This window comes from Balaenoptera acutorostrata, chromosome 19, assembly GCF_949987535.1.
Source record: "Balaenoptera acutorostrata chromosome 19, mBalAcu1.1, whole genome shotgun sequence".
Lineage (NCBI taxonomy): Eukaryota > Metazoa > Chordata > Mammalia > Artiodactyla > Balaenopteridae > Balaenoptera > Balaenoptera acutorostrata.
The window spans coordinates 36,575,306-36,592,485 of record NC_080082.1 but is presented as its reverse complement, the minus strand read 5'-3'; the positions used below and the strand labels follow the sequence as shown (position 1 = coordinate 36,592,485).

Genomic DNA, 17,180 nt, shown 5'->3' with positions numbered 1-17,180 from the left:
AAGGAGCTGGTGAGCTGCAACTAAGGAGCCTGTGAGCTGCAACTAAGGAACCCGCCTGCCACCACTAAGACCAGGAGCAACCAAAATAAAGAAATAAAATAAACAAAATAAAAATTTTTTAAAAACCCAGCAAAGTACAAAAGAGTATGTATTGTACGCTACTCTTCATGTAAGAAAGAAGGGGATATCTGCTCATTTTTACAGAAGAAATACAGGAAGGATAAATCAGAAACTAATTGGTTACCTTCAGGGAGTGGGGAGGAACAGGGTGGGAAGAATGAAAAAAATAGGTACAGTGCAGTAGGGTTGAGGGTTGAGCAATACTTCCATTTGAATATACCTTCCATTTGAGTATACCATTTGAATAGCTCTGACTCTTAAACTATGGTAATGTTTTATATTCCCCAAATGTAAATAATTAATTAAAATTAATCCACGTGTGGAAGGTACCCAAAATAGAATACAAACAGTAACAACTGACCCTAACCATATTACAAATGAATAATATTACCACACTGAAGGGGGAGGGGACGACAAGAATTAACCAAAGTACCTTTGGAAAACATTGACTAGACACTGTAAAGCTAAACAAAAAAGAACTGCACACAAATCCTATACTCTGTATAATAAATTTTTTTCTCACAGAGGTAGGAATTAGCAATTTTGGAATTTATATATATATATATATATATATATATATATATATTTATATATATTTGCACACATACTTACATACATAGTGTTATATATATGGTGTGTATACATACACACACTGATATTAAATAAATAAGTAAATGTGGCTAATTTGAGCCAGATTTTTGTTCACTGTTGGAAAATGTAGTTACAAATAAGGAAAGAGGAGTGGCTAGAATATACCCTGTGGCTTTGGGCTGGAATTGGGAGTATCAGTATGAATTCATGATTTTTACACAGATGTATAAATACAGAAATAGATACAGAAATAAATGTGGGTGTGTATATGCGAGCATACATCCATATCTTTCCTAATGGTCCACTGAGAGAACCTAGAAGCAATGAAACCCCAATAGCAATGAGCAAACCTAGTGCCCAGATATTGATTTCCAAATACCACTTTCTAATAAAGGAACCAGAGTTCCTTGGAGAAATGGTTGATTCCAGGGCTGGGTCAAGAAAAATACAAGACGAACCTGGAGCATCTTGTGGTACCAGAAAGTAAGAAAGTGCTCCAAAAAATTATAGAGGTGTGTTAGAAGGATGCTGGAGACAATGTGGAGAAGGCTCAATGGCCAAAGCTGGAACAATTTGAGCAAGAAAATAAATAATAATACTGTTGGATTACATCTGATAGAATAAATATCCATGAGTCCATGCTGATATATATAGATAAATGGGAGAGAAGGGACTTGTATTACAATGGAATTCCAATTAATAAGTATAGATGGAATGATGGAAATAAAAAAATCACCAGGGCTTCCCTGGTGGCGCAGTGGTTGAGAATCTGCCTGCCAATGCAGGGGACACGGGTTCGAGCCCTGGTCTGGGAAGATCCCACATGCCGCAGAGCAACTAGGCCCATGAGCCACAATTACTGAGCCTGCGCATCTGGAGCCTGTGCTCCGCAACAAGAGAGGCCACGATTGTGAGAGGCCCGCGCACCGCGATGAAGAGTGGCCCCCGCTTGCCGCAACTGGAGAAAGCCCTCGCACAGAAACAAAGACCCAACACAGCCATAAATAAATAAATTTTTTAAAAAATGCATTAAAAAAAAAAATCACCGTTAGGCAAATACAAGAGTAATAACTATTGCAGGCAAGAACCACTAAATTTAGCAGGTAGAAGTATGATGAGAAATGGAAAATTTGCATAATTTCAAAGTATTTCCATTCAAGATACTTTTTAATTGTAAAAGGAAAAATTGTAACTTTACAGTGCAGAAACCCAGCAGACTCCACCTTAACCAAATGATCAAGGTTAACATCACCAGTAATAAGATACATCAACATCACGTACCCCCTGATATGATGTGCTGAGAAGGGTACAACCATTTCTGGGTATTCTTGTGAAAAATGCATAACCTAAGTCTAATCATGAGAAAACGTCAGACGAACCTAAATTGAGGTACATTCTACAAAATAACTGACATTTCTAAAATGTCAAAGTCGTGAAAGATGAAGATTGAGGAACTATCACAGAGTAGAGGAGCCTAAGGAGACCTGGAAACTAAACGCAGTGTGGGGTCCTGGATGGGATCCAGGACCAAAACAAGGATATTTGTGGTGAAATGGCAAAATTTGAATAAGGTCCATAGATTAGTAGTATTGTACCAGTGTTTATTTTCTGGTTTCGAATAGTTGTGCTATTGGTTATGTAAGATGACACAAGTAGAGGAAGCTGAGTAAAGAGGAACTTCATTTTTTTTTTTTTACTTTTCTATAAGTCTAATTTTTTTCAAAATAAAAAGCCAAAAAAGTAAAAATAAGAGAATTCTTCTAAAATAATTCCTCCTCTGTGAGTATTCACACATTTCTACCTTTTATGTTGTTCTAAGCAAACATCTCCTTTTTATAGTATTAACCATGACTTCATAGAACTCGGAAAACATCTCTTTTGTTGTTGCCAAACAAAGGAAATAGGGGGAAAAAAATCAAACGCAGAATATAGGATATTCAGTTTGCACACCCATTATCCAAAATAAAACGTCATGAAGGAACTCCTTTGGCTTTTTCTCTTTAGCATAGCACTGAACCCAGCCACACAAGTGTGGGTCTACCAAAAGAAGCTGTATGTCCAAAAAAGTGCCTCCTCACTTATGTAGTGATGTAATTTCATTGGTCCTCTTTCACCAGAACAAAAATGTCTTTTTCTGTTTACTGTATCATGCATAGCTATCTTCACACCTAGAAATACTGTTGGTCATTACATTCCCACCTTGTGGTTGATGACACATTTTACTCTGCAGCCTGTTTTAATACCAAGTATAAAAAGTTTATACTTGTTCCTATCTTCAGCTTTTGTAAGAATATACCACTGTGTCATTTGTGTGTTCTTTTCAGATTATGCAAATTCTGCATCTTTAGCAGTTTGTGATTGAAGTAACTATTATATCTTTAAGATTTAATATTTAATCTATGAAAATAATAGATCTAGAATTTTGACTCTTACATGTCGATTATTATGACATGTAAAATTTGGTAGCTGATTCTTCAGCACTGGTACTTTGGCCATATTTAAATTAAGGTTTAAAACTAAATATAAGGTTTAAATTGACACATAAGGTTTAAAATAAGGTAATTTCATTAGATACATCATGCTTTTTTGAGCATTCACCTACTTATCAGGTGTTTATTAAGCACTTTTCTCGGAGAAGTGTATAGGAATGATCAAGTTATATATATCAATACAACGCCCATGCCTTCATGGAGCTTACATTTTATTGTATGTGAGGACCATGTGAACTAATTTTGAAAATGACTGCTGCTGTGTTTTTACATTGAGCTGCTTTACATGTTAGAAAGTCATTTAATCACATAGTGAGTTGTAAGTAACTTACTAGAGAATAACATTTTGCTTGTTAAAATTTCTTTAAATCTTGGGGATTTTCTCCTTTCCTGCAAACTCTGTTTTCACTTTGAAATATTTAGTAACCTCTGTAAGATGTGGTAGATAAGAATCATTGATGGAATTTGGCTTTTATTGCTCACTCTATTGGAACAATTAATCCATATAAAAGCCCTGCTTTCTGCCAGAACAAGCTTGTTTTTCAACGCTGAGGCATTTTCTTTTGGTCTACAGATGTTGGCTGAACAGGCGTCAGATCGATGGATCTTTGAATAGAACTCCCCCTGAGTTCTATGACCGAGTGTGGCAGATCCTGGAGCGCACACCCAATGGAATCATTGTAGCCGGAAGGCATTTGCCCCAGGTACAGCCCCACTGTGTTTGTGTCAGTAAAGGGACTTATAAAGGGACCTCAAGGAGCAGAGAGTTCTTTCCTTCTCTGCTTTGAAAATAACTTTTCTACTTATTCCATTTTCTAAGAGTATTTAAAGTAGGGGTATCCAGATACCTGAAGGGAGAAAATAAGTCTGGTTAATTGGATTGGAAGTATTTTTTCCCAATCTGAGTTCCTTTTATTTTTCAGTTTTAGTGTTCCTCTATAAAAAAAGCCTTGTTTTACAAATGGATATTTTGCTTGAAAGTTGTTTTCAATAAAAAAAAAAAATTTGTTTTATCATATTTCAGATGTTTCAAGGAAGTTCTCAGTTTAAAGACACCGTATGGTCAAACCTTTTGCCAAGCAATCTATCCTTCCTTTGTTTGCTTATTAGTGAATTTAGGGTTTCTTATATTGACATTACTGAGTGGTGGTATTCCTTCACCACCAACTGTAATGGGCCAGTGCTGGGGGACCTCACAAACAGGAAAACATACTTTCAAAAGACAGAACCAAATCAGTCTTAAGAAACAAGGTGACTTAGTAACGCTGTGGATAAGGAAGTTACTAGTTAAGAACTGCACTGAATGTGAAAAGTACAGTAACTTTTTAGGTCATTAGACAATCACTTATTTAATTGAGATGTAACTTACTGTTGGTCTGAATGAATTAGTGTTCCCTCCTTTAGATGGTTTCCCAAGTTATATAAACTGGCCTGCCTCTTTGATTTAATTATTTTATTTAATCCTGACACCTAAATCATTGTGCTTATGCACAAACGGGAATAATTAGGTCGTCAAGAAATGGAGTACTGTATCTGTTTATAGTGTTGAAACATCAAACAAATTATTCTTGATGAAGGTCTTTATACAAAGTATTCTTTTTTTATTGAAGTATACTTGATTTACAATACTTGTTTCAGGTGTACAGCATAGTGATTCAATATTTTTATAAATTATACTCTATTTAAAGTTATTATAAAATATTGGCTGTATTCCCTGTGCTGTATAGCAGGGGTCCCCAACCCCTGGGCCCCAGACCGGTACTGGTCCATGGCCTGTTAGGAAGTGGGCTGCACAGCAGGAGGTGAGTGGCAGGCGAGCGAGCAAGTGAAGCTTCATCTGTATTTACAGCCGCTCTCCATCGCTTGCATTACCTCCTGAGCTGCACCTCTTGTCAGATCAGCAGCAGCATTAGATTCTCATAGGAGCGCCAACCCTTCTGTGAACTGCGCGTGCGAGGGATCTAGGTTGCGTGCTCCTTATGAGAATCTAATGTCTGATGACCTGAGGTGGAGCTGAGGCGGTGATGCTAGCGCTGGGGAGTGGCTGTAAATACAGATTATCATTAGCAGAGAGGTTTGACTGCACAGAGACCATAATAAATCAACTGCTTGCAGACTCATATCAAAACCCTACAGGGAGTGGCAAGTGAAAACGAGCTCAGGGCTCCCACTGATTCTGCATTATGGTGAGTTGTATAATTATTTCATTATATATTACAATGTAATAATAATAGAAATAAACTGCACAATAAATGTAATGTGCTTGAATCATTCCAAAACCATCCCCCCCACCCCCACCCCGCTCCGTAGAAAAATTGTCTTCCATGAAACCAGTCCCTGGTGCCAAAAAGGTTGGGGACCGCTGCTCTATAGTGTATACTTGTAGCTTATTTATTTTATACATAGTTTGTACCTCGTAGTCCCTTACCCCTATCTTGCCCCTCTCCTCTTCCCTCACCCCACTGGCAACTACTAGTTTGATCTCTATATCTGTGAAAATTAAATATTCTTAAATACACACACCCATACTCATTTTGTTTATATGTACATAGAGTATTTCTGAAAGGACCCACGAGAAATTGGTAGCGTTCTAGTCTTTGCCTTTGGGAAAAGGAACTGTGGTCTGGGGGGACAGAGCAGCTTTTCACTGAAAACCCTTTTTAACCTTTCAGAATTTGAACTTGTGAATCTATTATTTATTTTCAAAAATGAATAAGAACTTTTTAAAAGTATTCTTTATGCTATTAACAAAACTGTTGAGTGGTTCTTGTCGGCTGCCAGTATAGGTGCTCCAGCCCTTTCCCAGATGCTCTGTGACCGTTGTATGGGGCAGCTCTGTCTCCTGTGGGTGGGGAGCTGGCCTCTACTGTTCGTGTCCTGCTTCTTCTGCTAGGCCTTGTGTCCGTGTACAGTGGACTCTGGCAATGTTTTGTTAGCTTCTTTCCCAACCCCTGCTAATACCTACCAGATATTCTTTTAATTGTCTAATTGCCTGGGCCACTTACATTTAGTATTTTCTCCTTGCTAACAACAACTACATGTTAAGTATTTTTATGTGCCAGGCACTTTTCTAAGTGCTCCTTTAATCCTCACAACGGTCTTTTGAGGTAGGTACTTTATTGTTACTGTTTGACACATGAGGAAACTAAAGCACAGCTAAGTGGTTTTTCCAAGGTCACACATCTAGGAAGTAGCTGACCCAGAGTACAACCCCCTTCCCCAGCAATTTGACTTCTGAGCCTTTTCTCTTAACTTCTCTGCTACAGTTGCCACTTCTTTCAGAGATTGGAAAATAAGGCAGCCTTGATGTCTCTTCTCTAGGTTTAACTATCGTATTGCACACTAGCTAGGTTGACTTTTCAAATGAGATATATTAAAAGGAAATTGATGTGAACCCATGACAAGTTCTTCCTTTTCTTCTGTAACCCCATTAGTCTCATTGCTAGACATCTAAACAGTTATAATTACAGGCATATCTCAAATATTGCAGGTTTGGTTCCAGACGATTGCAATAAAGCAAATTACATAAAATTTTCTGGTTTTCCAGTGCATATAAAAATTATGTTTACACTATACTGTAGTCTACTAAGTGTGCAATAGCATTATGTCTAAAAAAACAATGTACGTACCTTAATTAAGAAGTACTTTATTGCTAAAAATTGGTAACCGTCATCTAACAACACAGGGTTGCCACAAACCTTCAATTTGTAAAAAAAAAAAAAAAAAATCTGCAAAGTGCAGTAAAGTGAAGCACAATAAAACAAGGTATGCCCGTACCCTGTTGAACAACCAGCTTCATTTTCCCCTAATTAGGTACTACCTGTAAACATTAACATTATGTTGGATTGTACTGAATACAGAATACAATAAATGGACCATACTGAATATAGGACTGAGGCATTATTATACCAAGCAGAATAACACTGCTGTCATTTGATTGAAAGGAGACATTTCTGCTGGGTCCCATTTTGAGTAGTACGTAGATAGACATTGTTCTGAGGCTGTGATTAAGTTCACTGTAAATCATCACTGAGGTAAAAGCAAATAAGTATGACTCATCATCTCTGCATCTCTGGTAATAATTCTGGGGACTCCATCTGCTTTCCACCATATGAGCCTAACATTTAGAGCCTTTCCTTCCATCCTTTGAAGATTATCTACCATGCCCAGATTTGGTTCAGATTTGAGTTTATTTTCTGCTTTCATTTGGTTTGTGGAATGTGAATGGAAGATTTTGCAATACTCTTGTCTTAAATGAAATATAAGGAGTAGAGTAGAGAACATTTTTTTTGTTTTGCTTTTTTCTGCACATAATGTTGTTTCACTTATTTGTATGCATTTTTATGCTGCCAGCTCAGAAAGGACCTGCCACAGAAATGATGTTAATTTAATAGCAGGTGACTTACATGCTGAAGTCTGACAGCAAGCATAATAACTTCTTGTGTTAATTCTGAAAGCAATATGTACTCTTATTTGTTGTCTCAATTTTTGGCTGTTCTGTTTGTGTATTGAAGTGGTTTTCTAATATAGTCCCTTTTCCCTAAAAACATTAATATAGTAAAGATAACTACTAAAAACAGGAGGTTTAATTTATCACAATAGTCAGCTGGTTGGCTTCAGTAATTTGACATATATAAAATCCGATAGTCATATAGCTGAAAATGCTCTATAAGGTTTTGTAGAAGCTGAAAACGATTATTGACTAGAAAATCAAATTTTCCTATTAAGTGGGAACCAGGATATAACAATGCAGCATATTAATATTGAGTTATTTCTTTCAGCAACCAACCCTGTCAGATATGACCATGTATGAGATGAATTTCTCTCTCCTTGTTGAAGACATGTTGGGAAATATCGACCAGCCAAAATACAGACAGATAGTTGTGGAGGTTTGTATTTTAAAATGTAGATTGCTGAAGAAGTGCTTTCTATCTGTTCCCTGAAAACTAGTATAAGGAAACTGCCCAAGAGATCAGGAATTCCACTCCTCACCTAACCCAAATCTCCAGTTGAGTCCTGGAGAAGATGGCCATCCTTGACCCAAGTTGAAGCACATGAACAATTCAAACATCTTAAATCCATCAGGGTGGAAAGGCTAACTGCCCAACTTTCTCAGCTACACACTCACCCCCACAGTAAGTGCATCAACGATACCATGAAAGAGAGGAAGTGACCTTTTTCTATTTGTCTTTTTTTTTTTTTTCTGTTTACAGAAATAACTCATGACTATTGTACAAAATTTCAATAGTTCAGAAAATTATAGAAAAGAAAGCCAAAAAATGTCTCTATATCCACTAACAATAGATTGTCACTATTATTTTGAGGGACACCTTTCTAGACATCTCTCTGTGAACAGAGAAGGCGTGTAATTTTGTGTATTATCATTGCTCCATATAAAGTTAAATGCTAGCATACACACACACGTGCATGCGCATGTGTACACATATTTTTTTGCCATTTTAAAACATTATATCAAATACGTAGAGAGAAAATAAATAAATAAATAAATAAGAAAAAAGGAAAAAAATACATAGAGAATCCCTCAAATGAATGGATATAATTTATAGCTCATCCTCACTTTGTCGGTTTCTCTGGGGATGTCTCCATCAGACTTTGTGTTTCTTGAGGGTGGGTAATATGTCTTATTGACACAGAAGCTCTCAGTGAGTGCTGAACTGGATGTGGCACCTCCTAAAATCCCCGGCTAAAGACGGGGTGTTTAGAAGGGTGAATGCCTTCCTTGTGCTGTTAACCTTTTGGTATCTTGTGCCCATAGTTATCTCTAAAGTAAAGTCATTCTCTTTGCAGAAGAAATCTACATTTAGTACTTGAGCAAAACTTCGAATTCTTTTGACTAAAGCCCTGCGCCAAGGTCTCCCACATTGTGACCCCTGGATTTTTCTGTTTCCTTTGGTTCTTTCCAGTTCTGTTTGGGAAGCATTTCAATAAAATACATTCAGAAAGATTCCCAAGTGGGGAATTATGAGGCCATAATTCCATGTCCAACTTAGGAGCCATAATCATCATGAGAAAGTCTTTACCAAGCATTGTATACTCAGATACAATCTTTGCATATTACAGTTTGTCATATAAAATGAACATTACTACTTAGATAAATGTATAGGGTAGCCAAACAATAGGATGATGCCTTAAACTAAGATAGCTTATACAAACCAAATAGTACTCATGTCATAGTCAGAGTTAAGTATATTGTTTAAAACATAACTGTCCCCTGAAAAATACTATGATGTCACAGAATTATACTCATTTTGGGGTGCTAGACTCCAAGTCATTTGATCCTGAGCCTAGATCCAGAATCTCCACTGAACTCATCTGCCTTCTCTGGCTTTGTTGCCTACCACCTCTTCCGAGGCAGCCTCTGCTCCACTGGACACTGTTCTGGTGTCTTGCCACCAAGGATTAAGGCCTGAAGACCAGAAAGAGTTCAGACACTTTGGGTGAATAGGGCACTATGTACTGTTGACAGGATTAGAAAAGTCATTTTTCTAAGTTATTAGTTTTATTTAAGTGACTAAAAAACATTTCCATACAGCTACAGGGATACATACAATGAAAAAAAAAGTGAGGTTTCCAAACAGAACTCATGCTACTAATTGGCAAGATTAGGAAGATTCCATCCATGGATGATCCTAAAGCCTATCATTGTACAGAACACACTGTGGAATATGAGGACCATACATCAGTCTGAGTAAAGAATGAAAACATATCCAGACTGTGTCGCTTTTATGGTTCATATAATTGGCTTTCAATGTGTCTGTCTCTTCTAGTTACTAATGGTTGTATCCACTGTACTGGAAAGAAACCCTGAGCTAGAATTTCAAGACAAAGTAGATCTAGACAAACTGGTGAAAGAAGCATTTCATGAATTTCAAAAAGATGAGAGTCAGCTAAAAGAAGTTGAAAAACAAGTAAGTAGACAAAATAGCTTTTTGTAGAATTGCTTTTTTGTCTCAATTCTTCAAAATATCCCTAATCTCTTATCATTTAATTTATGAAACAGATTTACGGAGTACAAAATAGAGTACTTGAGAGGCAGAGGGAAGTCTGATTTATTTAAGGAATTAATGTTACTTTTTAGTTAATTACTAGTCAATTCAGCTATGAAGTTCTAACTAAAAAGAAATCTAAGAAGAGATAAATTTTCCTTTTTATAGTTAGCAGTTAAAATGTGTTTTACCAGAAAAGAGCCATAGATTCCAGAAGGCTATAAAATTAAATTCTGGGGAGGATGGGAGTGAGTAACAGGCTACATTGGCACTATGTACTACCTAATATAGTCCCTTCCAGGCTCTCTGTTTAATATTTTATGCTTGTCAGTAAAAAGTTTCCCTAAGTAAATAAAAATTATCAGCAAAGAGAAGAATACTAAAAATGTCTGTCTTTGTTTTATATGCTGAGAAGACACCTCATGAAAATAAAAGAAAAACTCAAGAAGCTCATCTTTTCCATGAGGAAATATTTCTGTGAATTTATTTTTCCCTCTAGGCTGACACTGACTTTACCTGTCAACTCTTTACAAACAAAAAATCAAACAACTTGCTTATTGTTTTCCTTTGTAGGATGACATGACTTCCTTTTACAATACTCCCCCCCTGGGAAAAAGAGGAACATGCAGCTATTTGACAAAGGTTGTGATGAATTTGCTGCTGGAAGGAGAAGTCAAGCCAAGCAATGATGACCCGTGTCTGGTTAGCTAGTGAGGAAGGTGTTAGAGACTCTGTTGAGGCAGGTTTTCCAGAAGTGTGTGAAGTTTGTGTTGAAGCTTAATCAAGGCAGCCGTTAATGTGTGGGCTGATCATGCTGGTGAGTGGTTGCCACACCCTTGGCAGAGTTATTGGACCTCTTGCATGCCATAAGCAATCTGATGGTAAGAACTGCTTATAATCAAGTGAAAATAAGTTCTCATGATTATGCCCACTACAATAATAATCTTTACTGAACAATAGTAATTGTTTATGAATTGAAAGTTCACCACTGCATGTTTTATGATTACACAGCTCCTCAAAATGAGTATTTGCACTTTGGACTAAATTCCCACCTTACTGCCAATTAAATGAATTTCCCAACTAATTACGCGTACTAGGAATGAAAATATGTGGAAAGGTAAATTTTTTTAAGTGGCATTATAGTGCTAGAAAAAGATACCAGTATGCATCTTAAAAGCAAAATCATCCAGCTGATATTTTGATTCTCAAACTGCATTATTGATAATATTTTAGTATACAGAGCTATTGTACAATTTTTGCCTTGTAAACATGATTGTGGTTTTGTATTTGTGCTAACTGTAGTGGTTGAACTAAAATAATAAATCTATGCCTGATCAAATATTTTCTTTGTGCCCTTACTAAAAACAGAATTTAAGTAAGATTATTCAGAAGTGTGGACTGTTAACCTAGTTTGTACTCATAAAAAACAAAATTAAAAGTCATTAAATTTTATTTCTGAATTAATGAATATATCTGGATACATTCTTTGTTCCCATTTTTCACAGTATCAAGTTTATTACTCCTGAATATTTTCATTTAATTGATCAGGAGATGAAATGGAAGAGAATCTATGGTACCTACAATTACACACATTTTGTCACCAAATTTACTTAAGCAAATGTCAATAAAAATATAAAGTAGATTAAACATTTAAATTTTATGAATTTATTTCCTTACTGAATATTACAGTGAAGCCCATTAATTTGAGCCCTGGCCCCAAAGAGAGTCATTTTTCTGACCAGTCTTATTATTGAGTTTCACCTGAGAAGTCAAACTTGTCACAAAAAATGCAGCCCATTTGTAAAGTCTTGAAAGGATCTAAGAAAGAAAGGACAAAGTAGCTTCAGTGACAAGTCAAATTGATATCAAATAAATGGATGCAGGAGCACATGAAAAAATCTGAAGAGTCAGGCACATTCCTCATAACTTTGCGGTACACTGCCTAGATCCTGCATAAGAAATCATACGTGTGCAGGTTGGCAAAATTGAGAAAAATGAGGTAAAAATCTGACCAAATAGAACTTTTTTTTTTTTCGGAAATCAAGGAGAAAAATAACATCTATTCAGAACCTGTTATGTATTAAGTGTTTCACATGAATTATAATATCAAATTTGCATACTGATCATATGAAATAGAAATTGTTATCCCAGTTTTACAGGTAAGAATACTATGGTCCATATTATGTAATAAATTCTTCCACTTGTAATATGAAAGAATTCAGATTTCTGTATGTCATTACAGAATCTATGTACTTCTCACTAGTCTACCCCAGACTGATTTTTCTTCCCTCTAATGTGATTGTAGTCTGAGATTGCCACATTTCCTGGTAAAACCTACTGGGGAGAAGCCAGTAACAGTTGATTCAGGCTATGGGGGATGATTTAGTTTAGGAAGAGTTCTCCTTGCTTCTTCAGGAATTCTGGCCTAAGGCTATCTTATCTGATTGCACTATCTTTGATTCCAAACCAATCACTGGCTTCTGTCCAGAACCATGATCTTACTGGATTACAAACCACTTTTGAAAGCCTCCAGATAAATGCTATAAGCGCTCATTGCCCACTGAGAATTCCTCACTAGTCAATTTGAGTTTTCCCTTTGACTCAGAGCATGAATCTGGCTCTGAAAAAAATTCCAGTAGTAACATAAATAATAGGAAATAAAAATGGTATCACTGAAATAATTGTTTTATCTCTAATGATCAATAATTTGAAAGAGCTAGAACAATTTATATTTGGCAATGTGGATGCATTTGAGTACTAAAGTCAGTCAAACTGTACAGTCTTTTCTCAGTGCCCACAGGAAATTTGTTCCGGGACTCCCCATGGATGCTCAAGTTCCTTATATAATGGCATAGTATTTACATGACCTACATATGTCCTCCTGTACACGTTAAATCATCTCTAGATTACTTACAATTCCTAATACAATGTAAACGCTGTGTAAATTGTTGCCAGTGCACTGCAAATTCAAATTTTGCTTTTTGGAACTCTCTGAAATTTTTTTTTCTGAATATTTTTGATCCATGATTGATTGGTTGAAATTGTGGATGCAGAACCCATTACACGTACACACACATGCAACAAATATATCTATCACATTGTATTATTTGTGAACTCTGTATGTTTGCTATATAAAAATGCATCTTTTTTGAGTGACAAACAAAGAGCTTGTTCTGTTGTTACATATTTGATTCTCTTTCCTTAACATAAAAAAAAAATGCAGCTAATGGTGCTTTATTATTCACCTTGAAGAAGTACTGAAGATTAATTAGATTTGCATGAAATAATCTGAACTCCTTAAAAAAACAATAATAAATAATATTTCAGTGGGGAAAATTAATATGCACATAGCATGCATATATTAAATGTATTTACATAGATTCAATTCCTATTTATATATGTATATATGTTGAATTTATATTTATACATATATTTAATTTTTTCTTCAAAAACACACACATACAGATTGGCCTTTCTTTGTTTGCTTATTTACAATAGTGAAAATACTTCAAGGAACTCCTTTGTGAATTTTGCAGCTCTTTGAGGAAATATCCATTTAAAATGTCTGGAATGTGTGTTAAGAAAAAGAAATGACTTTACATTTTCTTGAGAAGAAAAAATTTCACTATGCACAAAATGGCTTAGAGTAATATAGATGGTTTTTTCACTGTATTCTTTTCTCCCCACCCCCCCATATGCAAATTCAGAAAACAGGTAAAATATGAGCATGGCCATTACTTAAAATATGGCTTATATTTCAATGTAAGTTTTCTTGTAATATTATGGTTAAAGAGGAAAGTAACTTGAATTGAAATTGATAATTTGGTTACTTCCATCCTGCTTTTAGGTTTGTGCATCCAGAAAAAAAACAAATGCTGCTTCTCTTTTCTTTCCTTCTTTTTTTGTTTTTTGTTGTTGTTGTTTTTGTTGCTCAGTAATGCATCATATTTGTTTATTTTTTCTTTTTACCTTTTGACCCCTTTCACCCATTTCTCTCACCCCCAGCCCCTTACCTCTGGCAGCCATCAATCTGTTCTCTGTATTTATGATCTTGCTTATTTTTTTTAGATTCCACATGTAAGAGAGGTCATATGGTGTCTTTTTCTTCCTCTGTCCGACGTTTTTCACTTAACATAATGCCCTCGAGTTCCATCCGTGTTGTAGCAAATGACAAGATTTCATTCTTTATGGCTAATATATAGTGGAATATTTCTTTATCCATTCATCCATCAATGGACACTTAAGTTGTTTGCATATCTTGGCTACTGTAAATAATGCTGCAGTGAATATGAGGGTGCAGATATTTTTTCAAGTTAGTATTTTCATTTTCTTTGGGTAAATACTCAGAAGTGGAATTGCTGAATTGTATGATGGTTCTATTTTTAATTTTTTGAGAAACTTCCATACTGTTTTCCACAGTGACTGCACCAATTTACATTCCCGCCAACAGTGCATTAGGGTCCCTTTTTCTCCACACCCTCACCAATACTGGTTATTTCTTTTTTTATATAATAGTCATTCTGGCAAGTGTGAGATAATTTCTCATAGTGGTTTTGATTTGCATTTTCCTGATGATTAGTGATGTTGAGCATCTTTTCATGTACCTGTTGGTCATCTATATGTCTTCCTTGGGAAAATATCTCTTCAGATCTTCTGCCCATTTTTTAATTGAATTTTTTTTGTATGAGTTTTTTATATATTTTGGGTATTAGTCCCTTATAAAATATATGATTTGAAAATACTTTTCTCCCATTCAGTAAGTTGTCTTTTCATTTTGTTGATGGTCAAGAACATCTTAAGGAGAGGGATATGGCAAAGAAGATAATACTTGATATATTAAGAGAGTTTATGAAAAGATAATGAAGCAGCTAGTTTATAAAACAAGCATAAAAAAACTTAAACATGAGACCCATGGAGAGAATTGAGGACTGACAGTTCATAGCTAGGGCAACTGGAAATAAAAAAAAAAAAAACCTTGAAATATTTAATATTTGCTGAAATATGGAGGAAAAGGAACTATGTTGTATTTTTAAGAAAAGAAGTCCGATTAGCTGAGCAGAGTTGCCAGGAATTGGCCACTGTCTTAGCTGAAATCAAACAAACATCATTTGCAAATGCATATATGAGTTTTAGCTTCCTGCTTAAATGTAACATATGCAGAATTCTGAAGTTTTCCACTACTGAAGGCATTCAGAATCTGTGACATATGTATCGAGTTTGTGTTTTCATGAAATTCAAAATTTGTTGTTCTGAAAGATATTTTGGGATCAATAAATCTTGATATTCCCTCTACAGAAGCCAATGTCTGTTTTCTAATTAGTAAAGAAAAAAATAATAAGAATTAGAACACAGAACTCATGAATTTTAGAAGCCTCATTTGGCCTACAGAGCCAAAATGTTTTAACAGCTGTACTAGAGACTGACTGAAAATATTAGCACATTTATCTAGGCATGACAAGACTTAAATCTAATTTAAAGCTTCCTTTATCACAACGGCAGATTCACTGTGTAAGTTTATTGTACAAGCAATGTCTATTGGAAACTCCTCACTGAATGTCCAATTCAGCTACATTTCCAGAACATTTTAAGAAGCATGGTGTTTTCCAGATTTCCTTCGATTTTATTTAAGTTTGAAAAAGTCATATTTCAGTTTTAAAAAATCAGAGTGTGGGATCATCTTGATGTCATCTCCAATATGTGATAAATTTAACTTTTCACCAGAACTCTAAAGATAAAGGTTCAGATAAAAGTAGTTCATGAGCATGCATTTTAAATAGATGGTATATAAAAGTAGAAGAATCTACACAATGTGAAAACGTAGTTATAACAGCACAGAGAGACCACAGTTAAATCAAGGAGAGTCTGGAAGTATGGTAGTATGCAGCCGGATTCATAAAACTACTCTATCATCTCAGAAACTAAAAACGTGAATGGAAAATGAGGGAGAAAGGATTGGCAAAACAACGTCAGCGGCATTCAAACTAAGGAAGCAATACAACCTCATACTGTAAACTCTGAACAGCAGCAGGAAGACAAAAGACTCATAGGAATTTGTATTTGGCTCCTATCCTCTGGCCTCCCAGAAGCTGTACAGGGTGAGGACAAGGTCAGTAGATAAATTATGAAAAACCTAATGCGTTTGGAGGGAATCAGATGAGAGCTGAATCAGCATCTAAGGGAAAAGAAACAGAAAATGTCCTTCCAGGATGGAAGTTCTTCCCCCACCACACATAACACTGTCCCACATTATTCTCCAGCAGGACTATTGCCAGCCCACTTGACAGCTGTGTGAATTAGAAGAAGGCACCCTTTCTGAGCACACTCAGCCCTGTGGGCACAAGGTTTAGTACCTTTGTGCAAAGAAAAAGATCCTTTCTCTGAGTAGATACAGACCCATACTAGCCTAGGACACGTAGCTCAGAGAGCCTAGCATAAACTGGATTTCAGCCCCCTATTACCCTCTCAACTGGGCACCTTTGTGCAGTGTGCAAACCACACGACTGCCACAGTCATGCTCCCCAAGGAAGGGAATAGCTACTAGGAGTGGGCATTTTGATTGTTTCATCTGAGAGATTGGCAAATCAGAGAGAGAACCACAGTGAATGCAAATGGAAAAGAAAACAGGGGTGGACAAGGTTGATCCAACCTAGAATTGGTATCTGTAGGTAGAGAAGGCTATGATTGGCACAGGAAAAAAAAAAAAATTCAAAGATATGATAAAGTTTTCCCTAAATAAGGAAGAACTAAAAGATAAAGAGGATACATCGTGTTTCAGAAAAATTTGATACAGAATGAACAACACTGAAACATCTTGGAGAAGTTACTTGGAGAAGTTCAGACCAAAAAAATCCCATCAGGTAGGGCTGAATTTCTCCACATGAGTTCAATGTCACACAAAATGTGTGACCTAAGTTTTTTTCCCAGCCAGTTATAAAGGCAAATGGAGAATTCTTAAATAGGCAGTAACTCAGGA

At 35.9% G+C, this 17,180-nt stretch overlaps 1 protein-coding gene across 4 annotated transcripts in view; it reads left to right on the top strand.

The window, feature by feature from the left end:
- PHKB (phosphorylase kinase regulatory subunit beta) overlaps positions 1 to 11,675 on the top strand; it is a 194,881-nt gene extending 183,206 nt beyond the window's left edge. For all 4 annotated transcript variants that reach the window (XM_057533263.1, XM_007167634.2, XM_007167636.3 and 1 more), the window contains 4 exons: positions 3,775 to 3,904; positions 7,982 to 8,089; positions 9,989 to 10,129; positions 10,781 to 11,675. In XM_057533263.1, coding sequence (XP_057389246.1) covers positions 3,775 to 3,904; positions 7,982 to 8,089; positions 9,989 to 10,129; positions 10,781 to 10,918 — 517 coding nt within the window. In that variant the 3' untranslated portion in view covers positions 10,919 to 11,675. The remainder of the gene's footprint in view (positions 1 to 3,774; positions 3,905 to 7,981; positions 8,090 to 9,988; positions 10,130 to 10,780) is intronic.
- Positions 11,676 to 17,180: the final 5,505 nt, after the last annotated feature.